The 27,084-nt window shown below is 39.8% G+C and overlaps 1 protein-coding gene across 3 annotated transcripts in view; it reads left to right on the top strand.

Annotated features, from left to right (window-relative positions):
• VCAN (versican) overlaps nt 1-23,352 on the top strand; it is a 103,726-nt gene extending 80,374 nt beyond the window's left edge. For all 3 annotated transcript variants that reach the window (XM_073679049.1, XM_073679068.1, XM_073679059.1), the window contains 3 exons: nt 16,291-16,435; nt 17,915-18,097; nt 20,702-23,352. In XM_073679049.1, the coding sequence (XP_073535150.1) occupies nt 16,291-16,435; nt 17,915-18,097; nt 20,702-20,832 (459 nt within the window). In that variant the 3' untranslated portion in view covers nt 20,833-23,352. The remainder of the gene's footprint in view (nt 1-16,290; nt 16,436-17,914; nt 18,098-20,701) is intronic.
• Nucleotides 23,353-27,084: the final 3,732 nt, after the last annotated feature.

The following is a 27,084-nucleotide window of genomic DNA, read 5'->3' as shown; positions in this document are numbered from 1 at the left end:
GGGACTTTAATGATTTGTATGGCTACAGTATGCCATCAGGGGTTAATCACTGTTAGGAAGAGTAAAGTGCTGGTTCGACAAATGGCTTTAATGGAACCTGTCACATGATTCATGCTGCTCAAACTGCACGCAGCATGAATCAGAGCCTGAATGCAGCCAGGTATATTTCTCTCTACTATGCTCCTGGATTTCAGAGAAAATACTGTTGGAAGATCTGACTGGGGACATATCTGGAGACGAGACTAGTCCTTAGCCGGCATCTCCCAGTGCCGCTGCAGCTGAATGACAGGTCTGTCAATCACTTGCAGCAGCGCAGGCGGCAGTGTCAGGTTAGTCACGTTTCTGTCTATGGTTCTCAGCCAGATATTTAAAATATATTTTCTGAATATATATACAGTGGGTAAAATAAGTTTTACCCATCATGAGATGTTTCTTGTGTGGCACCTTGGTAATGAGACACCTTTTTATACACGTGGTCAAAATTGTTTGTACCCCTCGTTTAATCAAAGAAAAACGCACAATGGTCACAGAAATTACTTGAATCTGACAAAAGTAATAATAAATTAAAAATCTATGAAAACGAACAAATGAAAGTCAGTCATTGCTTTTCAACCCTGCTTCCACAGAAATTTAAAAAAAATTAAACTCATGAAATAGGCCTGGATAGAAATGATGGTACCCCTGAAAATAATGTGACAAAAGGGACATGTTAAATCAAGTTGTGTCCACTAATTAGCATCACAGGTGTCTACAATCTTGTAATCAGTCAGTGGGCCTCTTTATAGGGCTACAGATACTCACTCTGCTGTTTGGTGACATGGTGTGTACCACACTAAAGATGGATCAGATGAAGCAAAGGAAAGAGTTGTCTCAAGAGATTAGAAAGAAAATTATAGACAAGCATGTTAAAGGTTATAAGACCATCTCCAAGCAGCTTGATGTTCCTGTGATTACAGTTGCAAATATTATTCAGAAATTTTAGATCCATGGGACTGTAGCCAACCTCCCTGGACGTGCCCACAGGAGGAAAATTGATGACAAATCAAAGAGACGGATAATACGAATGGTAACAAAAGAGCCCAGGATAACTTCTAAAGAGATTAAAAGTGAACTTCAAGCTCAAGGAACATCAGTGTCAGATCGCACCATCCGTCGTTGTTTGATCCAAAGTGGACTTCATGGGAGACGACAAAGGAGAACACCATTGTTGAAAAAAAAACATAAAAAAGCCAGACTGGAATTTGCCATACTACATGTTGACAAGCCACAAAGCATCTGGGAGAATGTCCTATGGACAGATGAGACAAAAATGGAAGTTTTTGGCAAGGCACATCAGCTCTATGTTCACAGATGGAAAAGTGAAGCATATCAAGAAAAGAACACTGTCCCTACTGTGAAACATGGAGGAGGCTCTGTTATGTTCTGGGGCTGCTTTGCTGCCCCTGGCACATGGTGTCTTGAATCTATGCAGGGTACAATGAAATCTCAAGACTATCAAGGGATTCTAGAGAGAAATGTACTGCCCAGTTTCAGAAAGCTTGGTCTCAGTCGCAGGTCATGGGTCTTGCAACAGGATAATGACCCAAAACACACAGCTAAAAACACGCAAGAATGGCTAAGAGGAAAACATTGGACTACTCTGAAGTGGCCTTCTATGAGCCCTGACCTAAATCTTATTGAGCATATTTGGAAAGAGCTGAAACATGCCGTCTAGAAAAGGCACCCTTCAAACACGAGACAACTGGAGCAGTTTGCTTATGAGGAGTGGGCCAAAATACCTTCTTCGAGAGGTGCAGAAGTCTCATTGACAGTTACAGGAATCGTTTGATTGCAGTGATTGCCTCAAAAGGTTGTTCAACAAAATATTAAGTTAAGAGTACCATCATTTCTGTCCAGGCCTGTTTCATGAGTTAAATTTTTTTTTAAATTCTGTGGAAGCAGAAAAGCAATGTCTGACTTTCATTTGTTCATTTTCATAGATTTTTAATTTATTATTACTTTTGTCAGATTCAAGTTATTTCTGTGACCATTGTGGGTTTTTCTTTCATTAAACGAGTGGTACCAACAATTTTGACCATGTGTGTATTTCATCAGTTGAACCAGATGATATTTTTCACTAAGTGTCAGGATTGTTTTCTAATTAATGATAGATTTCAGCTGGTGTCATGACTTTCCATGGCTTTTTGCACCTCTCTTTCTTCATGTGTTCAATACTTTTTTTCTGTGTCATTTTTCATTATTACACAACTTAATTTATGGACATCTAAGGTTTAATTTATTAGCCTGTGTGGATTGGTTGGGTTGTTACCGACATCTGGTAAGAGTTTCATGTCAATAGCATCTTTAGAAATATATTTACTTAGAAAATTAGTGACATGTTCAATACTTATTTCACCCACATATATGTACATATCCAAATATACTGTATATATATATACAGTACAGACCAAAAGTTTGGACACACCTTCTCATTTAAAGATTTTTCTGTATTTTCATGACTATAAAAATTGTACATTCACACTGAAGGCATCAAAACTATGAATTAACACATGTGGAATTATATAGTTAACAAAAAAGTGTGAAACAACTGAAAATATGTCTTATATTCTAGGTTCTTCAAAGTAGCCACCTTTTGCTTTGATAACTGCTTTGCACACTCTTGGCATTCTCTTGATGAGCTTCAAGAGGTAGTCACCGGAAATGGTCTTCCAACAATCTTGAAGGAGTTCCCAGAGATGCTTAGCACTGGTTGGCCCTTTTGCCTTCACTCTGCTGTCCAGCTCACCCCAAACCATCTCGATTGGGTTCAAGTCTGGTGACTGTGGAGGCCAGGTCATCTGGCGTAGCACCCCATCACTCTCCTTCTTGGTCAAATAGCCCTTACACAGCCTGAAGGTGTGTTTGGGGTCATTGTACTGTTGAAAAATAAATGATGGTGAAACTAAACGCAAACCGGATGGAATAGCATGCCGCTGCAAGATGCTGTGGTAGCCATGCTTGTTCAGCTACTTCTTGAAGCTCATCAAGAGAATGCCAAGAGTGTGCAAAGCAGTCATCAAAGCAAAAGGCGGCTACTTTAAAGAACCTAGACTATAAGACATATTTTCATTTGTTTCACACTTTTTTGTTAAGTATATAATTCCACATGTGTTAATTCATAGTTTTGATGCCTTCAGTGTGAATGTACAATTTTCAAAGTCATGAAAATACAGAAAAATCTTTAAATGAGAAGGTGTGTCCAAACTTTTGGTCTGTACTGTATATACACACATATATATATCGATCTAGTAGAGCTTACCTTGACTCAGATAACAGATAAATGGGATATCATTACTAGTGTTGAACGAGCACTAAAATGCTCGGGTGCTCGAAGCTCGGGCCGAGCTCACCGTGATACTCGGGTGCTCGACCCGAGCAACGAGCCCAATGTTAGTCTATGGGAGACTCGAGCATTTTTGCGGCGGCTCCCCCGGCAGTCTTTTAAAAGCCTAACAAGTGCCCAAAACGATAGTGACAGTGCTCAAATGACATGGGGACAGCATGGGGATTGCCCCAGGAAGCATTTCTGACCCCCAGGTCACTGCTGTCAACAACGTGGTCAGAGGTATTAAGCCACTTTTACAGGCTCAAAATAAAACGTTCAAAAGCGAAAGTGAAAGTGCTTTCCTGTGAAATATGTTAAGGATAGTGTTGAGCGATACCTTCCGATATCAGGAAATATCGTATCGGATTGGATCGGACCGATACCCAAAAAGTATCGGATATCGCCGATTCCGATACAGGAAACCAATGCAAGTCAATGGGACACAAATATCGGAATGAAAATAAACCCTTTCTTTCCTTGTAGGTTAATTCTACATGAAGTAAAACAACTAAGAATAATGTAGAATGTATTACGCGAAAAGCCAGCAATTCATCAGCGGCATACACCGGTACCCGACAATTTACAACAGAAAGAATAGAGCTTCACACATAGATTAGATAGATAGAAACATGTCAGTCACATATATAAGAAGTACAGTGACAGTGTTGCTTACTGTACTTGTCATTTAGTGTAAAGGATTTATTTAAAAAAATAATTGTGTTTTCATGCACTGTCTCTTTAAAAAAGCCGGCCGGCAATTCACCTGCGGTACCCGACAATTTATAACAGACAGAATAGAGCTTCACACATAGATTAGATAGATAGAAACATGTCAGTCACATATATATGAAGTACAGTGACAGTGTTGCTTACTGTACTTGTCATTTAGTGTAAAGGATTTATTTAAAAATATAATAGTGTTTTCATGCACCGTCTCTTTAAAAAAGCCGGCCGGCTATTCAGCATCTGTACCCGACAATTTATAACAGAAAGAATAGAGCATCACACATAGAATAGATAGATAGAAACATGTCAGTCACATATATATGAAGTACAGTGACAGTGTTGATTACTGTACTTGTCATTTAGTGTTAAAATAAAGGATTTATTTAAAAAAAAATTGGTGTGGGGTTCCCCTTAATTTTAGTCTCTAGCGGAGGTTAAGCAGATGGCTGGGGGATATGTTTGCAGCCTGGGAAGGGGGTAATACCCACGGAGCTTCCCAGGCTACTAATATCAGCCCCCAGCTGAATACCTAGCCTTTACTAGCTATTAAAATGGGGGACCCCCTCAAAAAAATGACGTGGGGTCCCCCCTAATTTAATAGCTAGCAAAGGCTAGGCAGACAGCTGGGGGCTGATATTAATAGCCCAGGAAGGGTGCCATGAATATTGGCCCCCTCCCAGGCTAGAAACACCAGCCGTCAGCCGCCCCAGAAATGGCGCATCCATAGGATGCGCCAATTCTGGCACTTAGCCTCGCTCTTCCCACTGCCCTGTAGCGGTGGCAGTGGGGTAATAGGGTTGGGGTTGATGTCAGCTTATAATGCCAGCTGACATCAAGCCCAGGTTAGTAATGGAGAGGCGTCTATAAGACACCCCCATTACTAACCCCATAGTCAAAGTTAAAAAAAAAAAACACAAACACCCAGAATAAAGTCCTTTAATTGAAATAAACACACAATTCTTTATTGTTCTAAATTAAACTCTACTTACCATCACGCCCATTCCAGCTGAAGCCAACGATCTCCTGCAATAAAAGTAAAATAATAAAGCAACCTCATCCTTACCTTTCCATGGTTCCCAGGACAGCTTCAGCTCTGCTACATCGAGATGACAGGCTGGACCGCAGCAGAACGCTGCCATCCAGCCTGTCATCCCGCAGACACTGAGAAGCGCAGGCATGCTTGCGCTCCTCAGTGTCTCTCTGTGACGGCATCCAGATGAGCCGAGTTCATGTCCAATGAACTCAGCTCACATTATGCACGTCAATGACAGCGTGGGAGAATTCTCCTGCACTCAGCGCTTCAGCGTGAGAATTTTCCCACGCTGTCAGTGACGTGCATGAGGTGAGCTGAGTTCATTGGACATGACCTCACCTCATTCACGTCACTGACAGCGTGGGAAAATTCTCACGCTGAAGCACTGAGTGCAGGAGAATTTTCCCACGCTGTCAGTGACGTGCATGAGGTGAGCCGAGTTCATTGGACATGACCTCGGCTCATCTTTATGCCGTCACAGAGAGACACTGAGGAGCGCAAGCAAACGAAGCCCCACATCAATTTTTTTTTAATTATTACATGAATTTCCTGAAATAATTAAAAAAAATTGACGTGGGGCTTCGCACTATATTTGTGTCCAGCCAGGTACAGCAGGCAGGAACGGGCTGCGCCCAACCACCAGCTGCCTATTTGTACCTGGCCGGACACAACAATATAGGGAAGCCCTTTTTTTCTTTTTTATTATTTCATGAATTTCATGAAATAATTTAAAAAAAAAATACGTGGGGCTTCTCCCTATTTGTGTGTCCAGCCAGGTACAACTAGGCAGCTGGGGGATGGAATCTGCAGCGCAGGGAGGCCCAAGCTTTCTGACCCCCCCCCCCCTGGTGCAAATTGCAGTCCGCAGCCACCCCGGAAAATGGCGCGTTCATAGAAGGTGGATGCTGTACCTGGCTGGCATACAAAAATATGGCAAAGCCCACGTCAAAATTTTTGGGAAAAATTAATTAAAAAATAAATAATCATTTAGGGACTGCATCTTTATTAACTCCTCAAATGTGATTTAGTGTTAAAATAAAGGATTTATTTAAAAAAAAATTGGCGTGGGATCCCCCATAATTTTAGGCTCTAGCGGAGGTTAAGCAGACGGCTGGGGCAGATGTTTGAAGCCTGGGAAGTGGGTAATACCCACGGAGCTTCCCAGACTACTAATATCAGCCCCCAGCTGAATGCCTAGCCTTTACTAGCTATTAAAATGGGGGACCCCCCAAAAAAATGACGTGGGGTACCCCCTATTTAATAGCTAGCAAAGGCTAGGCAGACAGCTGGGGGCTGATATTAATAGCCCAGGAAGGGTGCCATGAATATTGGCCCCCTCCCAGGCTAGAAACACCAGCCGTCAGCCACCCCAGAAATGGCGCATCCATAGGATGCGCCAACTCTGGCACTTAGCCTCGCTCTTCCACGCTGCCCTGGTGCGGTGGCAGGGGGTAATAGGGTTGGGGTTCATGTCAGCGCCAGCTGCCATGAAGCCCAGGTTAGTAATGATGGGCGTCTATAAGACACCCCCATTACTAACCTACAAAGTGTTAAAAAGAAAAAACACACACTACACCCAGAAAAAAATAATTTATTTGAAATAAAACACACAATTTTATTTAATTCTTTGTTTACTAAAAAAAAATAGTTACCTTTCCACGTTCCTGCGCTGATCTCCCATGCACAGCTGTCACATCTGGAGATGGTGATAGCTGTGCATGGCTGCTGCAAGCTCACGCTGCCGGGAACACGTCCGCTCCCGGCAGCGGGAGCCACTGACTGAGGTCACCGGAGTGCATTCAGGCAGCGCAGCTCCGGAGACCTCCTTTACGGCACTGCTGTACCGTGGGAATTTCTCACGATACAGCAGGGCCGTAAAGGAGCTAACCGGAGCAGCGCTGCCTGAACTCCGGCGAACCCGCTTATGCAATGACGGGGCTGCTTTACGGCCCCATCATTCTAGCGGCGGCAGCGGTTCAGAGCGGTCACATTCTATGTGGCTGCTCTAAACTGGAGATCATCGTGGGACACTCGTGGACTACTACGGAGGGGTAAGGATAAGGTTGTGGTTTATTATTTTATATTTTATTACAGGAGATCGATGGCTTCGGGGAATTAGGTGTCTAGGTGAGTATAGGTGTGGTTTTTTATTTTTTACTTTATTTTAGGTGGCGATCGGCGGGGACAGGTAATGTATGAACTAATTTATTGTAGGTAACCACTGGCCACCAATGACATGTATTTAAAATTTATTGGGGACACAGTAGGGCAATTTATATAGCAGGATCAGACTGATGGGAACTACTGCTCCCATCGAGCTGATCCTGCTGGCACGAGTGGACCGGGGACAGACATAGGCCGATGGGAGTAGTAGTGTCACATCGGCCTATGTCTGCCTGCACGCACACACCCGCAGACATTGCACAGACACCGCACACACTCGCAGACATCGCACAGACACCGCACACACCCGCAGACATCGCACAGACACTGCAGACATCGCACAGACACCGCGCACACCCGCACACATCGCACAGACACCGCACACACCCGCAGACATCGCACACACTCGCAGACACACGCACAGACACCCACACACACCAATCATGACGGGCTGATCGTCTGGGAGGTGACGCTGTGCGGCCAGCCAATCACTGTAATGCCCACAAACAACATGGCTGCGGCATTACAGTGACTGGCTGGCAATCCCTGCATGTTCATTGGCTCTGTAAAGAGCGCCAAACGTGCAGGGCGGAGACCCGAGCTCCCACCCGAGTAACCCGGAAATGCTCGGTGCTCGCTGAATATCCCGAGTAGTGAGATGCTCGGGCGAGTACCGAGCAGTGTCGAGCATGCTCGCTCAACACTAATCATTACACAAAAATAGTGTAGTTCGATATCTCACTTGACATTGGTCAATGGCTGGTGGAATATTATATTATCTTAACCCTGATGATGGGTATATGCCATTTGAAAATGATCTACTGTTTAATTCAGGTTTTTATGCGTGAAAATTGTAAGAATTATTTTTTTTTACATAAAATATGACATATTAAATGGTTATTTATTTTTCATAAGATACATGGAACTCAAAAATCTAAGTTAATTAGCAGGTCAAGTAAAATAATAGTGTATTTAAAACTCCTATTATCTAAATAATACTAGTACTAGCTGTTAAAGTAAAAGTATGATATTTTTATTATTTTCGGCATAGTAATTTGTTTTTCTTCAGCTCTCATAATCCGAAATGAAAACACTCCATAACCTGAGACTGCAACCGTCTTTAAAATGAAGCTATAAAGTGAAACAAATAGCTCATGCAGTAATATATCACATTGCTATTCCTAGCGCCTATATTTCCAAAAGAAAACAAAATAAAAATAACCTAAAATTCCTAAATACATGACTATTAATAAGGGGCCAACTGTGAGAATGAACTTCTGGACGTTCCAAAGCTGACAGCCATTGTGAAACATCACCACCTAGTGGCAGCTTGCTTTAATTGCACGGCAGTTACAGACTATTTGTAGTGAGTTGTTTCTGGTTAGATCAGTCTATTACTATAATTACTGTACACATAGTTGTTCGCTCGTTAGTCCTCACATATTAAGATGCAGACAATAATTCAAATGTAATTTGAGGTCTATAGCATGTAGAATAGCTATGTAGGAAATGTCACTAGTTGTAGGCCATAGCGAAGAATATGCTGTTGGCAAAAAATGACAATGATGATAATTACAGATTGCCCTTATCTACATTGAGGCGGGCTGACAAAAGGAAAGCTTTTAATACCAGAGACAGGGTAGGACTGTTCCGATTGGGTACACCTTGTCGTGGTGGGATGACTTTCATGCTTTTTTGGATCAAAATAGTGGTAACTAAGTACCCTGTGTTATATACATGTACTATTACTATTTACTTACAGCATAGTATATGCTCATTTTTTTTTTTCTTGGGTTTTGTCTGTGAAATGGACACAGTTCACATTGCACATATAGCAGCTTATTCTCTGGCTCATTTCTTTAGTTACAGATTTAGTAGAATGGAATTTTTCATTTTGTTCACTAAGGTAATGCTGTAGATATACCTGCATTACTATAGGAAATCACTGATATTTATCATGAAATGTCAAAATATTGCGCCAAAAAATCAAACTCAACAAGTGCTGGGTCCTGGATGAAAATAAAAGCAATAGTAACATGTGTATGGAGGTTGTCTGATCCCTGGAAAGCTTTGAGTTTTTTGGTAATGGAGTACTGAAAAAGACTGGGGAGGGAATATTGTTGGATTGTTGCCTTGATAAGGGGGTCCTGTTCTCCCTTAAATAGAAAATATATATTTGGTTCTTATGGAGCAAATGTGATGATAACACTATTACGTCAGGTCCCCAGACTGTCTCCGGACGTCACTGAAGCGGCATGGATGTGGATTTCATTAATATGATGAGATCCTTTATGCTGCACATCTTTAAAAAATGAACTTTTATCCTGCAGCATGAAATTTGCTAATGAAGCAAGACTAGTCCGGTGGGACATCTCTTCAAAGGGTGAACGGACCTGTGGATGTTCGGGTTTAGTCCAAAGTTTGGTTTGGGTACCAGAACTGTACCCGAACTTGAACCTGAACCCGAACCTCATAGAAATCAATGCTGACCCGAACTTTAGTGCTGGAAAATCTCTCTCTCTCCCTCTCCAGGAGAAGACTGTGTTCGGAGTTCAGCATCGGACACTAACTGTCCAGTACGAACCCTGAACTTTACAGTTTGGTCTCGCTCATCTCTAGTTCGTAACATCTAACCACACCTCCCTGTGTGGGATTGACAGCCTCCAGAATAGTCCCACTGTATGCCAGTCATTTCCAGGAAGGTGCAATTAGAAGTTCTGAGGCAGGACTGGCCCAGGGAAGACACTAGTCCTGCTTTATTATTTATTATATCTGACGCTGTAGGATAAAAGTTCATTTTTATAGACATTTTTATAGTCTTTTCGTACTAAAGACATCTGCACCCATTCAGCTATAATAGCAGTTGGGGACAGTCTAGGGCCCTGGCAGGTTCCCTTTAAGGACTTATTGAGCCAAGGGGTTTACTAGTTTTTAGCAATACCATATCAGGAAATTTTTGGCTAAAAGAACAGCATCAATTACTGAGGATAATCATCTATTAACCAGAGCAGAGAGCAGCTATAATAATAATAATAATAATTTTTATTTATATAGCGCCAAAATATTCTGCAACACTTTACAATTAAGCGGGGACATGTACAAACAATAAATTTAATACAAGGTGAGACAGTTTAAACAGTTACATCAGGAGTGAGGTCCCTGCTCGCAAGCTTACAATCTACAAGGAAATGGGGGGACACAATAGGTGGAAAGTGCTTGTTATTTCAGGTCAGGCAATTATAATAAGTCGGGATTATCATATAAAGCTGTATGATCCGGTCATCAGCCTGTATGTTCAAGTGCAATACACAATTACCGGGTGCCGTTATCGTGTGCATGGAGGGTGTAGAGACAGATGAACAGTAGGGAGCAGATTCTGAATAGTATTTAGGAGGGAACAGGGGAACCCAAATCTGCTGATTGTTTGTCCAATAGGGGCAGTGTATAGAGAGAAGAGGAGGGGGCCTAGGACTGAGCCCTGCGTAACCCCGATAGTAAGGGGACGAGGAGAGGAAGAGGACCCGGCAAAAGATACCATGAAGGAGCGGTCAGAGAGGTAGGAGGAGAACCAGGAGAGAACGGTTTCCTTGAGCCCGATAGCGCGGAGCATAGTGAGGAGGAGCTGGTGATCCACAGTGTCAAATGCTGCAGAGAGATCCAGGAGAATCAGCAGGGAACAGTGACCTTTGGATTTGGCTGTTAGTAGATTATTAGAGACTTTAGTGAGGGCAGTTTCAGTGGAGTGTAAGGAGCGGAAACCAGATTGTAGAGGGTCGAGAAGAGAGTTATCTGAGAGATAGCGGATTAGACGGGAGTGGACCAAGCGTTCCAGGAGTTTAGAGATGAAAGGAAGATTAGAGACAGGTCTGTAGTTAGCAGCGCAGTTCTGATCCAGGGATGGCTTTTTAAATAAAGGGGTTATGAATAGCGTCTGTTTTCCTGAGGAGGAGCTTCAGGGAAACGGAACACTTGCTGCAGTTAATCTTTGGATGTTTCAGTAGGAGGACTCGGTGTGTAAAGCTTTTAATCAGAAAGGCGGACAACCCCTTTAAGCAGTTCTCTAATATATTTCTGCATAGTTCCACATTGGTGCCAGTGTCTTGTAGCATATTTCTTTCGAGGAGTAACACAGACATTTATAGACCATTTCTTCTGCTGAATCCCGCCGTAGCCTTATATGGCATTTGTAATATAATCAAGTCCAACTTACTATTTATATAACCCCATAAAAGATCCCAATGCCCGTGAGACAGCTGTGTACACAAAAGAAAACCTTTATAAACTACGTTTCTTCTCCACGCATTGTATTGATGATGAGCTCAGAATCCAAGTCATTATCTACCTGAAAACCCCCATAACACATATGTTCTCTTTGCTCAATCTTTGTAATAGGGTTTACATGTTGGGTAATTTATTAAGTATTGAAAGGAGGGATCCTTATATATAGGGGAACATTCACTCACAATGGTTGTGCTGCAGAAAATTCCTGCAAATCTGCTTAAGTGGTCATTTATCAAGATGACAAGTCATGGCTGGAAGTCACTATGCGGAGCCTCGCGGGTACCAGGGACATTCTGCCATGAGAAGGGATTGGTAATGTGAGTATAGTAGGATTCCTTTTAACAATTTTATCTGCACTCAGATAATACACATCAAAATTCACAAGATTTGTCTGTAAATTTTGACTTCCCCATTGAAGCCAACAGGAAAGATGCACAACAAATCCCAGCTCATACGTCAACAGAAAATGACATTTAGAAAATCCGTACCGTGGGTCCATTTCTGTCTGGAAAGAATTGAGCATGTCAAAATCTCAATCACTTGCCTCCTACCATATTCTCCTGTGGATTTTCCCACAGAAGTGTAAAATCCTCACTTCTGTCCTGTGTGACTGTAGCCTAAATATGTTTGCCTTTAAATTTCTCAGCTAATTGTTTTCTGGCAAGAACACAAGGAGAATAAATGTGACATGAGTAATGTTCTTTACTGAATTATGTAGTTGCTAATTTGCAAAAACCTTCATGTAGAACACAACTTTTTTGTTCAAGTATTTAATATGTTCAGGCACTTGAACTTCCACCAGAACTTGGATGTATTGTACTGCATTCTCCACAAGGTGGCACTGTCCTTCTCAGAGAAAGTTTAGGATTTGGGGATTTTGCAAGTAACATGAAGTTTGCAGCATCTAGAAACTATATACTACTAGTATATATATATATATACTGTATATATATATATATATATATATATACACATATATATATATATATATAAATATATTAGGATTGTCAAGAATCTAAACATATAATTGTTTAAATGCAATATGTGGCTTTACTGTATATTAAAAAGAGTAGACAAGACGGAATTCACTATGCACAATATTAGCATTTGAGTGATACATTTACTTGACATTTTAAGAAGAGCATTGCAGTTATACTCAGTATGGACTTGGGGTACAAGGGGTAACTTTTCTCCTTGTGGAGAGTGACAAGCCAGGCCTGGCTTGTCCGAGTGAGGAGCCTTATAAGCCATGCATGCTCATATGAGGAATTAAATATGCAAATTACCTCTCCAGAGAGGGAGAGGACTAGAACTCTAGCACCACCGATTGGAAGCAGCGATCCTAAAAGTCAATATTGACTAAAGAGTTGTTATTGACTTTTAGGATTGCTGCTTCCAGTAGGTGGCGCTAGAGTTCTAGTCCTCTTCCTCTCTAAATAGGCAATTTGCATATTTACTCAGTATGGAGAAAGTGTAGTGTCCTGTTCTTGACCTGCAGAGACACTTAGGATATTTAACCTTTACGTTTTACACCATTATAGCATTCTGCATTAAGATACCTCAGTAGTATGACTGCAGTCTTTTTTAACCGGAAAAAGGAGCTGAGTCCTCTACCTAATATGTTAAAAAGCCCTTGATACTTTGATGATCAGTTTTACTGATCCTAAACTTTCCCTATAGGGCTTTCAAATATCCATTTATCTGTAATTAGGCAGCTGCCAACAGTATCAATTATTCATTGTCATGTTAGATCCAGTTTACTGGGTCATTATGTTAATCACTAAACCTGGACAAGAAAGACATAGAAACCTGGACAAGAAAGACATACGGTATAGATATCAGTAAAGCTAGGCAGGAGACCTTACGTCACATTTGGTTTCCTTTGTACTTTTCTTCCAAGTTTATACCTAGTAACAAACAATGTTGTAATTTCAAGGGCAAACATGATCAAATGAAGCAGTTCCTGGAGCTGGCCCAGAATGGCGATCAATGCTTTCAGCTGCCTGACATCTAATCTCTAACAATAAATGCAAGGAGTACCATTTAATCTCCAAAATGCTGGATCGAAAAGAATAGCGCTCCATGTCTCAATATTACATTTTCTGACATTTTTCAAAAGCTGAGTCACTGCATTGACATCTAAGGAACTCCAATAACATTATGCCTGAAGACTGAATATGCTGAGTCAAGGAGAATTTATTATGATAAAAGTCCTGTTTTGGAGAATATTTATGGTTGAATCTCTAAAACTGTCATATTGAGTAATTATGTAAAAAAAATTGCACAGACGATAAATAATGATGGACATTGTGAGGTCTACTGCAAAACTATGTTCAATAACATTAAATTCATTTCTGTTGGATTAGGTATCACTATAGTTATGTCGTCAAGGTGTAGATGGTAGTTTTCAGTGAGCTACAATATCTAAATCCTTCACTAGAACCTTAAAACCGTTATTTACAGATGGATTCTGGTTTGGCAAAAATCCTTAGTCATATTACAAGCCAAACATGGATTTATAAAGTAGCTAACACCAATAGATGGCACTGGAGAGAAAGAGAGGGGGATAATGTCTTTTATGTTGCTGTCTGAGCTTCCCCATAATTCCCAGCAGCTATGACATCTTATGGAATATCATACCTTGTACAGTGGTGGTCAATACCTGTGCCATCACAGATCAGCGGTTCCAAGTATCCATTGTTTCAGATGCTGCACATTTCGTATCTTGATGGTATTGTGTGGTATATGGGGTACAAAGATAGTGGGGCCATTCTTCATCAATGAAAACCTCAATGCCACTGGATATCTGAAATTGCTACATGATGATGTGTTGCCCTCTTTATGTACTGAAGATGGCACGTTCCCTGAGTTTTTCCAACAAGATGGTGCACCACCACATTATGGGTGTCAGGTCCAAGCATTCCTACATGAACAGTTTTCTGGAAAGTGGATTGGTCATCGTGGGCCAGTTGAATGGCCACCAAGGTCTCCCGATCTGAACCCCTTAGACTTTTATCTTTGGGGTCATCTGAAGCCAATTGTCTATGCTGTGAAGATACGAGATGTGCAGCATCTGAAACAACGGATATTGGAAGCCTGTGCTAGCATTTCTTCTGCAGTGTTGCTATCAGTGTGTCAAGAGTGGGAGAAGAGGGTTGCATTGACAATCCAACACAATGGGCAGCACTTTGAACACATTTTATAAGTGGTCATAAACTTGTAAAAAACTCATGAAAGAATAAAGTTACGTTAAAACCAACCATTATTTTTCTTATGAAATTCTCAATAAGTTTGATGTGTCACATGACCCTCTTCCCATTGAAAAAAAATAAAGCTGGATCCAAAATGGCCAACTTCAAAATGGCCGCTATGGTCACCACCCATCTGGAAAAGTTTGCCCCTCCCATATACTAATGTGCCACAAATAGGAAGTTGATATCACCAACCATTCCCATTTATTTTACGTGTATCCATATAAATGGCCCACCCTGTAGTTTGTGTGTAAACAGGACCTAAGTCCTTCAATATCTAAAACTCCTAAAGAAGTGACCTGACAATTCTTCAGGTGGCTTCCATGGCTCACTGTCATACATAGTAGTTAAAAAAAAGAAATGGTGGAAGCAAAGCAGCTGTGAAAAACGTCAGAAAAGACGTTTTAGGTAAAACAGCACCGGTGTTTTCCTGAAGTGTCTTCTACTTGAACAACTCGAAGGTTATACCGAAAACATGTTGTGTGTTCTTACAAAAAATTCTTTCCCCATTTTGAGATTTAGACAGATTACGGGATCAATGCCCACACTGGTACCAGTAACAGTAAACTTATTACTTCTTTAATGAAATACACAGTGCTATACTGTATGAGTATATTACAATGTACACATTTATTTTGGTTTATTATGTTCTAAAATATTATTTTCTAGATATATTTATTTGCCTATCACTATTTCTAGATGTTCTTATTTACCCTTGAATGTGTCGGAATGAAATATTTCTATCTGCAACAGTATAAATATTCATCTATTTATAATCCACCACAACATATTTGTGGCAGACATGCAAATTACTGTGAAAAATGACCCTTTTAAGTTCCCGTATGAGTCTTCAAACCAATGGTAATGTAGTCATGAAGCCTTGAAGTCACTATATATATATATATATATATATATATATATATATAATCTTTGAAATCATGGCAAAGTATTGTGGTATCGGGCTGCGAGCCAAGCTGCTAAGAGAAGATTAAAAATGTAAAAAAAAAAAAAGAATAGAAAGTGAACTTGTTCTTGTAAAGCTTTTTGGCATTGACCTTGAGAAAAACTAAAGTCGTTAAGCCAAGATAAAGGTGTTTGATGATGTAATTAGCTGTGAGGTCATAAAATGCCACTCATGGAAATGTTGAGAAAACACAGAAATGTTGGAGCTCACTGATTTTTAACCTTATAAGTAAAACAGGGAAGAGAAAAATAAATATCTGTATTTTGTGTTGAAGCCCTTGCTGTGCCAGTCATTAGCCTGGCAGATGTCTGAATTTAGAAGAGTTTCCATGTGGACTGTTAATTCCAAATATAAGATAGATGGTGTTAATTATTACACTAACTGCAACAACTGCAACAAGAAAATTATTGAACAGTGAAAAAAATCACACAAATCACATAAAAAAATATGTCAATGTAACTTTTTTTTTTTCTTTCTTTTATTTAATTTTTTTTTTTTAATTTTCCAGCAATATGAAAACTGGAGGCCAAACCAACCAGACAGCTTCTTTTCTGCGGGTGAAGATTGTGTTGTAATTATTTGGCATGAGAATGGACAGTGGAACGATGTGCCCTGCAATTATCATCTCACATACACTTGCAAGAAGGGAACAGGTATTTTTTAGATTACACTTTAATAAATTATGTTTTTAGATTTGTCAGGATATTTGGTTTCTCAGGACTTTATTATTGGGTGCCAGAGTTCCTTTTTCTCATAGTTAGAGCTCAGTTGTTTTTCTCTTAGTCTATGACCCTGATTCCAGCGATGTGTGACTTACTGAGCTGCTTGCTGACATTTTGATACAATCCCTCTTTTATCCGCTGCAGATCTAGCAGTGCTCTGAATGCTGAGCCCTGTATAACTCCAGCCACACTGCTGACTTTTTTTATCGTTTTCTTCTTTTATCGGCGCCGCTCCAAACTGTTTTCTGCATGTTGTGACCTGCTAGATTGCTCCAGTTGCTCCGGAAGTTACATCTCAATGTAAGTCTATGAGAGCCAGAACGAGGCCAGAACAAGGCTCTCATAGACTTGCATTGAGCGCTTATGTCCGTTACCTCTGACTTCCGGTCAGTCAGAAGTTGCGGTCACAAGATGGCTCCGTGGGACGGAGTGGCGCTGGGAAGAGCTGAAGAAAGCAGCTGGTAAGTATAATATTAGGGTCCGTGAACCTAGATTAGTTGCACCACTCCAGTGCTGAATTAAAAAAAAACAAAAAACGTTGGAGTGGCACTTAAACAGAATATAAAAATAAATGTTTCCAAAAATATTTACAATTGAGCACTTTCTCTTTTTGACTGCAAGAATTAGAGGTGCTGGTAATAGCATAATATTCCAGTTAATTCTTGAGTTGCTATCAATAGATTGCTAAGTAAAACCACAAAAAGCAGGGCCGAAAAAACAATTCAGTAGGGAATCAACCTCCAACCCAAGGGTCCGTTTATATGGACAGACCGCAGGCTTTAAACGACTGCCAATCGCTAAATAATTGATCGACGGTCGTTTAATAGCCAGTTTTCACAGGCTGATCACAGTAAAAGATGCGCTCTCCAGCAGAAAGGCTCTACAGCAAAAATACAACCCTCCGAGATAGAAAGCCTGTGGTTGGTGACCGCTGCTTTAGGCGACTTGAAGGATGTTAAATAATTCTAATGTGAAATTTTTACCAGATTCTCCAACTAACTTGCAAAAATGTACTGAAACGATGATTTTTTTAAACAGTGCTTTGTATGTATAATATAGATACTCTCATAAAATATTTAAGTGATAGTGAAATAATGAGGTGGTTTGCCAGTTATGTTCTTCATTTCTCTTTTTTTCTGTGGTTTAAAGCCAACATTTAAACTTATGAACTTCTCTGCAGCGCTGGGAGATAATTGGTTTGCTGAGACGTTTATCTTTATTTTAGCAAACAATTAAGTTGTGGCTGGCTGACAAGTACAGCACTGAATTAGGAAGGAGGGTAACAAGTTCACGCTATGATTTTTCTGGACTCTTGAAGCTTGTCAGATTTACCTAAAGGCAGAAAAGCGTTTTGTAAAGTTTAGTGCAAAAGGAGCGCAGTAACCCATACCTGGTCATTTATTATTTTAGTTGCCTGTGGACAGCCTCCTCTTGTTGAAAATGCTAAGGCGTTTGGAAAATCTAAACCAAGATATGAAATAAATTCCCTGATTCGATACCACTGCCAAGATGGCTTTATTCAACGGCATATGCCAACAATCCGTTGCAGAGGGGATGGAAGGTGGGATCTACCTAAAGTCACATGCATGAAACGTAAGTATTGAGATTCAAAATATTAACTAGTTACATTTCACATTATAAAACATTAAAGCTGAAAGTTATTTCATATCCAAGGGTAAATAAAAGCAATGCAGACTACATCAAGTTTGCAGATTTTTTGAGGAGGCTTAACAAGACAATGAAGCTTTAAAGTACATCCCTAGTTTAGCCAACATTATATTAACTGACTAAAAGGAGATATAACTCAATTCTAGAGGAAAATTCAAAATTCTCCACCTAGCTACAGCCTAAACTGAACTATGGTATACTCATTTATGTACAAATAGTTTATTGGCTATATATTTTAAAAATGATTAGTTATCAGTAATTTAAATCATTTGATATTGTTTCTAGATAGTAATAGGGCTCTTTAGTTACAGACCTTTTTAACACATCATGACACCATGATATCATGGATGAAGATGTCAAAGATCTTATTAGATGGACTTCATGTGATTCACCTTTGGTGTCTATATTTTGTTTCCCCTGCTCTCAACCTTAAAGGGGTATTCCCATCTCCAAGATCCTATCCCAATATGTAGTAGGTGTAATAATAATAATATTAGCAAATACCTTCAATTAGAAATGTTGTACAGTTTTTTTATTGGCTATGTCTCTTTCCTCATGTGCAGGCATTGCAGGACCTTACGTATCCATGGTTACGACCACTAGCAGCTAACTAACTGTCACTTTATCAGTGGACGTAACCATGGATACCTAAGGTCCTGCAATGCCTGCACATGAGGTAAGTGGCATAGCGAATCAAAAATACTATATTACATTTCTAATTGGAGGTATTTACTAATATTATTATTATTACACCTACTGCATATTGGGATAGGATCTTGAAGATGGGAATACCCCTTTAAGGTTCCCATACACATTAGATTAAGGTCATTCAAACCCACCAATATCAGCAGGAACAGCCAACACTAATGACTTAAGGCCCCCATAAACATTAGACGAACGTTGGCTGAACCCATAGATATTGACAGGTTTGACTGACAAACTAATGTGTATGGGGCCTCCGACTCTCCCCGATTAGATGATGTTGAGGTAAATAATGATTTGGCATGTCCGATTTCAGTTTTCTGATCCTCTTCTTTTCTAATAGATAAGTCGCTGCCAGGGATGTCGGGCATGCCTCTCTTAGGGCTTGGTTACACTAGCGTATAACACTGCTGTGTGCTATCCAATGTTTTATCTGATAGCACTTGGCCCAAAGTTATTCTATGGGGCAGTACAGATTTGATAATTTTTTTCTCAATCAGATTCGGTATAAGAAAAAATTGCAGCATGCTGCGAGTGGCTACGGAATTCGGATCACATGCACCCATACAAGTCTATGGGTGCGTGTGAAACATCGAACTGCTCTCGGATGTCATCCAAGTGCCTTCCGACATTTACGGACTCAGAAAATGGAGAAATTAAGTTCTCCATTTTCTCCACACCTGTGCACCTATTTTCTCATCGAGAATCAGTTCACACTAAGATGACACTCGGCTCAAACACTAACAAAGTTTGAGCCGAGTGTCATTAGCATAATCGGACCAATTCTATCGCATGAGAGAATCATCACTCATGTGACCCCGGACTTATAGAGAACACAGTAGTGCTCAGCAGAGCAAGCGCTACTGTGTATGGAAGAGTTGAGCGAAGTAGCTGCTGTCCAAACGATCAGCCAAACCATTGGCCAACACCTATCTAATGTGTATGGTGGGCCATGAAGGGTCTTCTGACTTAACCCTGACAGAGGAAGTTCAGAAAGATAATGATCATGTAGTTTTAATTCAATCACCCGCCCATTTTGTTCTTCAGGAGATAAACATTTATCAGAAGTGTTTGGCAGCATCTTTCTCCTAAATCCACATTGAAAACACTGAAAACACATAAACGTTGGTTTGAACATTGATGTGTGTGGTGAATTGGAAAAAATAACCTTTTGTCTGAACAACCGACAACTATCACATGTGTATGATCAGCTTTTGCTGCCCCTAGATACATAAATGCATTTTTGAGTTGTTCAGATTGATCTGAAGCTAATGTGGTCATATATGACTGTAACCTTCTGTGAAGACTTCAGCGGAGGCGTCAAGTAATGCGTTGTTATGAGCAAAACTTTAATGTTTGATCTGATAAGTATTTAGGAATTTCATTTTCCATTTTCTCAATTGGGAAAAATTGTCACTGTGATAGGTTATACTCCTTTACTGAAACAGACGAGGGAGTTTAAGCTGATCTGCGCATCTCTTGCCCTGGGCTAAAGATGTTTCACTTTCTAACATGTGTAAATATCTCATCATAAATATCGTAACAATAACTACTAAACTTCTTGAAAGGGGTTGGCTTAAGAAGACAACCCCTTGATAAAATGAGATCCATGTGAGGATCAGCGAACCCCTGTGAAAACCGTTAGAATTTCCCTGCATCGACCATGTATTTAAACCTCGTTAAGTGTATGGACTTCATTGATCACAAGTCCTTGTTGGGACGCAATCCCTTTTTATCTCGTGTTTATCTGTATTTATAAGATATAAATGATATTTGTTTATGATATTTGTTAAACATACATAACATAAATCTTTCTTATATTCTTAGCTTCCATGTACCAAAGGACTTACTCCAAGAAATATTACTACAAATTTAGCCCACCAGAGATGAGGACTCCACTAAACGCTCCCAAACATCTCCACCGTTGGAGCAGGACTTGGCAAGATTCCCCACGTTGAATGCACAGGACTTCTCTTGAATGGACATCATATCTGCCAAAGTCCTAACAACAGTGCCTTTCTTTTGAATTCCAAGAAGCATTATCTAACTGATCCAATAATGGATGTTTTGGCCAATGGCGTCACTCAAACAACAGAAGAAAACAAGAACATTTTTTAAACAAATGTACAACTTATAGGGAACTAAACCAGATGTAAGCGTAATATCCAGCCTACTAGAAATTGTACTTCTAGTATGAAATGTAGTTTATTTCACCAAGGCAAGCAAACATATTGTATTAATGCAAGCTTATGTTAATATTTCAGCTGCTTGACCCTAGCTCCGATGACCTTTGTAAGACCTTTGTAAATAAGATGATTTAAATACGTTTTCTAATCATGTATATAAAATTGTAGTCATACTAAAGTCAGGCGTATTTAATAACTGCAATACAACTTAACTGTTAGATCGCTAATTAAAGCCAATACTAGTTGATAAAGCCAGAAAAAAAAATAAAACCTTGGCATAAAAAATAAAACAAAAAACTTAGTGCCACTGGAGGACTTTTCTGAAGGTGCATTATTAGGAAACCTGTGCCATATAACATTATTGTTTTTTTTGCGTTGTGGAAAAAAAAAAAAGAAAAAAAAATATATATGTGGGGAACATAATTTTCACAACACTTTTTTTTAACTTTTTTATTTTGTTGTTCATCCTTGACCACTCGACAATTTGGATTTGTTAGATGAATTCTTTTCATTGTTTAATTTCTTTTGTTTTCTTGGAGGGAATTTTGTAATGTTAATCCATCAAAAAAAAGCAATTTATAAGGTTCATTGATACAAACTCAGACCTGACATATACGCGGCCTATTTGCATCCGGTTCTACGTAAAGATTGCATCATTTTATTTGATGCAAGTTTTATAAATGATGTCTATACTGCTGCACAAACAGATGCAACACAGGTAAAACAAGCTATGTCGGCTCTGAATTTGTAGCATATAGCTCGCACCTAGTTTAAGACTTTTGTTGTTTTCACCAAAAATGAGAATTTTTCTCAGTGTCTTCAAATACACTAAATTAGCATAGATTCAAGGTGCGTTCTACAATTTTTGTAAAAAAAATAAAAACTAAAAAATCAAAATAAAAAAGTGAATAATTTTGTACATATAATCATTTTTTAGGTCTTTTTTAATGAAATTATGAATGTTTATTGTTGAATGCGGCAGCTGTGAAGCGTTCAGACATAAATGTAGGAAGCCATACTGATTTAGCTTTTAGGGTGCTTTCGTGCCATGCATGCCGACCATGAACTAAGCATCAGTATGTCATCTCTTGTTTTAATGAGCAAGTTGAATATATTTCAAGTTACTGTAAGTTTACAAATTAAGACATCAGGACGCCTGCTCACTTGAAATACATATAGGCTATTCCTATTACTATAGGCAGTCCTGAACGGACATATCATCTTTAGGTATGATCACTTGCAATTGTGGTATAATTACCTAAAATGTAAAAAAAAAAGCAAAAAAAAATATATGTATACATTTATATTGGATATACATTAAATTATCTGCATTTAAAGATCCCTTCATAGGTATTTATCCTTGTATGAAAGTGTACATTTTACCTATACAAATGTTTAAGAAGCCATTTTGTGGTCTGCTCCATTATTTAATACAGTATGTGCATTTTTATTTTTATTCTTTGGGGGGAGGGGTACCGATGACACAATATATTAACTCTGGACGCTATACATTCCTATTAATGGGCTACAAAATGGCTGCCTCTACTTTGTGTATGTGATAATTGCACTTTAAATGAGATAAATGATCAACATCGAGCAAAGAGTCTGTAATGTCATCATAAAGAAATGTATTGAACTATGTAATATAAATGCATTGTGTGCATGCTATAACCTAGGCATGTCTCAGAGTTAGCAGTGAAATGTATGTTAAAGAAACAATGTTCGAAAAAAGTGAAATATTAGAAAGTTCTAAATTTCACTACTAGGGGGCGCTATGACTCACTGGACGCTCCTTTGGAAAAATGATTTTTATTATTTATTGCAACAAGCCAATTCATTGAAGATTTGGCATTTGCTCTAAGGCTGGAAGATAGCCACTCCATAAAGTAAAATATCCATAGTATGGCTTCTCGGCATACAGTCCTTATTACTTGTAGTGTGATTGATGCATTCCTCTGACTGCTGCACCTTGTGTTATCATACTTTGTACTTGACAGCAATGCACCACAGTGTTGACCTGTATGTTTTTCTACTATTACAATGCACACAATACTTTTTTTTCTGTATTTATATTATAACTTGTATAGTATATAATGTGAACCTTTGGGTATTTGTGAATGAAAGTCTAAACCTTTGTAACTTTTTATATCTGCTTCTGTTTCACCAAAGAAACCTTGTTTGTTTGCTAGTCTATGGTTTATAGTGTTTTTATTTATTCAATTTTAATACTTTTCTGAATAGATCAATGTGTAATTCTAGATAACGAAGACCAATAAACACTCAAATGTCCAAGTGTCTCGTGCAGGTATTATGAGCCTGTACCCTTACCTGAGGTCTGCCACGCTGGAGGAAAATCATAATTAAAAGCCTTTCACTGGTCTTATAGATTCATCTTAAGTCAGGTGCAGAAAGAGTCTGTCCAAGAAAAAAAAATTGCTGCATGTCCAAGTTTGATCCGATATTCGGATCACACTTTCTCCATGCAAGTCAATCAGTGCATGGAAATCATCAGACTGCACCCAGATGATATTCGAGTCCAGTCCGATCTCCGCGCTCTGACACAATGAAGAAGATGGGGAATTTTTTTTCTCCATCTTTTCCTTATTCTTCTCACACTTTGCTGACACTTTGATCAAACTCTGATCAGTGTCACTTGCGTAATCGGCCCAATTCTCTCGGATGAGAAAATCTACAGCCGTCTGCGCAAGCCATTGCTAGAAAATAAACACACACAAAATCATAGCAATTCTTCCCCTAATCTCTTCATTTAAGGTAACTCCATTTTGTCTACAATTGCAATCAAAATGTTCAAATCTCTTAAGAATTCTCATTGTGTTCCTACTAAGGCGTCTTAGGGCCTGAGGAAAAGGCTGAAATGGATGGGAAAGTGATGAAACAGAATGGGAAGAGCCTGGAGAATGTTCCTGCGTGCATTTCTGACTCACATATGGTTTCTGGGAATAAGTTTGTCGCAGTATTACGCCACTTTTACAGACACACAAGAACAACTACCAAACCTAACCTAAATTGCATTTAACAGGCCAAAAAGGTTAAGAAACAGTTTTCCTGCATAATCACTTGTATATAAGGCTAAATAAACCAGAGAAACCAAAAAAATATCCCTTTTAGCGTTTGATCGCATATACTTTTCGCCTTTTACAATTGGGAGGTCCCTCTGTCATACATCATTTTTAGTTCGCTATTCCCTAGCACTTTACAAGCACAGCTAGAACGCACCAGTAGGTACGTTGATCTTTGACCTGAGAGGCCTCAGGTGGCTCTGTAACATGCGTTTTGGAGGGACATCGGTTACTTAGACATTTGGGCAGTCCCTCCATCATTGACACTCAGATAGTGGAATACATATTCAATAGCAGTTTACAATGTGCCCATTGTAGCGTTGGGCTTGACCCTCCTCCTCCTTCCCCACCATGTGATACTGCGTCCTTAAATTCAAATGTTCAGAGGCCCTGCAGTAGGCAGGAAAGCTGAGTTTTGTGAGAGCCCTCATGTGGCCCTGTAACATACGAGGGTCAGTCAATAAGTAATGCCTCCTATTTTTTTTCTCCTTTTAATTGGCAAGAAATTCAAATGCAATTACATAGGTTGAAAACCACAACATTAACGATTAATTTGTCACTTTTCAATACAATCTCCATCCATTTCCACAGTCTTGGTCCACCGTTTAACAAGGGCATGTATTCCAGCATGGTAAAAAGCATTCTAGGGACCCACCGTGCACAAACTTTTCTGTATCCCAGTTGTCCAATAATTTTCATCACACTGCCTTTACTGAGGCAGATAATGCCACACAATTCATCTGCAGTCACCCGGCGGTCACCACGAATGATGTCATCGACTCGCTGAATATTGCTTGGAGTCACTGCGGTTACTGGCCTGCCACTCCGCATTTTGTCAGCCAACGGTGATGGCCCTTCAGCTGTGTTACAGCGACGAACCTATCGTCTAACAGTACTGACATCCACTGTTGCATCACCGTACACATTTTTCAGTCTCTCATGAATTCGAATGGGCGTTTCACCTTCTGCATGCAAGAATTCAATCACAGAATGTTGTCTAATACGAACATCGATGTCAGCCATTTTGCAAACGGATACAGTCCTGCCACCTGTTGGTGCAGGAAGCTGCAATTGCTGTGGATTGGAGAAGAAGGTTTGAGGAATTATGCCAAATTTGAATATTTAACATAACTACCTTATTTAAGGAGAAAAAAATAGAACGCATTACTTATTGACTGACCCTCGTACATTTTGAAGTGCCCTCCTCTAGAGATTTTGGTGGTCCCTCTTGTGTAAATTTGAGAGTGCCCTCACTTATTCATATTGTAGGGCCCTCACTATTATTTAACACATTTAACCCCTTTAGAGCCCATGACGTCTTAGTACGCACATTTGTGTACTGCCCGTTCAGTGAGGGCTGCTGCGCTGAGCCCTCACTGAACTCAGCACATGTCAGCTGATTCTTACAGCTGACATGTGCCCGCAACAGCAGCGGGTGGAATCGCGATCCACCCGTGGCTGTTAACCTGTTAAATGCCGCTGTCAATCTCCGACAGGGGCATTTAACGCGCGCTTCCTGGAAGCGCGTCCTAAGCCCCGCCCACCGGCGACCCCGTCACGTGATCGCGGGTCGCCGATGGGTGTGCATGACAACCCAGGGTCTGCAGCAGACGCCTGTGGTTGTCATGATCTGGTCGCTATGAGCGCCACCTAGTGGTCGGCGCTCATAGCACAGGACCATTTCTGCTGTATACAGGGGACCTGCTGGTCCCCTGTATGTAGCAGAGCCGATCAGACAAATGCTGCTTCTAGTCTCCTATGGAGACTATTGAAGCATGCAGTAAGTGAAAAAAAAAGTTTTTAAAAAAGTAGAAAAAATTAAAAAAATATAAAAGTTTAAATCACCCCCCTTTTGCCCCATTCAAAATAAAATAATAAAAAATAAACTCCAAATACACATATTTGGTATCGCCGCGTTCAGAATCGCCCAATCTATCAATATAAAAAAAGAATTAATCCGATCGGTAAACGGCGTAATGAGAAAACAATTCTAAACGCCAGAATTACGTTTTTTGGTCGCCGCAAAATTGCAATAAAATGCAATAACGGGCGATCAAAACATCGGATCTACCCCAAAATGTTATCAATAAAAATGTCAGCCCGGCGCACAAAAAATAAGCCCTCACCCAGCCCCAGATCACGAAAACTGGAGACGCTACATGTCTTGGAAAATGGCGCTATTTTTTTTTTTTTTTTGCCAAATTTTGGATTTTTTTTTCACCACTTAAATATAAAAGAACTTATACATGTTTGGTGTCTATGAACTCGTAATGACTCGTAATAATAAGAATGACAGGTCAGTTTTAGCATTCAGTGAACGTGGTAAAAAAAATAAATAAAAAACAACTGTGGTATTGCACTATTTTTGCAATTTTACCTCACTTGGAATTTTTTTCCCATTTTCCCTTACATGATATGGTAAAACTAGTAATGGCGTTGAAAAGTACAACTCGTCCCGCAAAAAATAAGCCTTCACATGGCCATATTGACCAAACAATAAAAACGCTATGGCTCTGGGAACAAGGGGAGCAAAAAACGAAAAAGCAAAAACGACAAAACCCAAGGTTGCGAAAGGGTTAAGGGCAGAGACTACAGAGAAAAAGGCCAAGAGACATGGAGTACTTGAAGGTAGAAGTGAGTGCAGTCTGCGATCCTCAGGTATGGCTGAACTCTGTGAACTGGAAAAATAAAGCTGCACTAGTCAACTGGATGACGAGCTCAAATATATCACTTGTGCAAGTCAATGGACAAAGGATATATGGTGCCCCCCCTCCAGGATGGGTTGGAGAATCTTCTCCAAATGGTTTAGAGATTTTGATTGTCAATATTCCCCAGATTATATAGCAAGAGAAGACTTCTTGATACTGTACTACTTGGTCCAGTGCAGAATGTGCATCATATTTCCAAAAATTACTCCTGGGGGCTGTGTCATAGGTGCAGGAAG

Source organism: Phyllobates terribilis, unplaced genomic scaffold (genome assembly GCF_046119375.1).
Source record: "Phyllobates terribilis strain yellow unplaced genomic scaffold, ASM4611937v1 Scaffold_1__5_contigs__length_1240528914, whole genome shotgun sequence".
Taxonomy (NCBI): domain Eukaryota; kingdom Metazoa; phylum Chordata; class Amphibia; order Anura; family Dendrobatidae; genus Phyllobates; species Phyllobates terribilis.
This window is presented reverse-complemented; position numbering and strand designations above follow the sequence as displayed.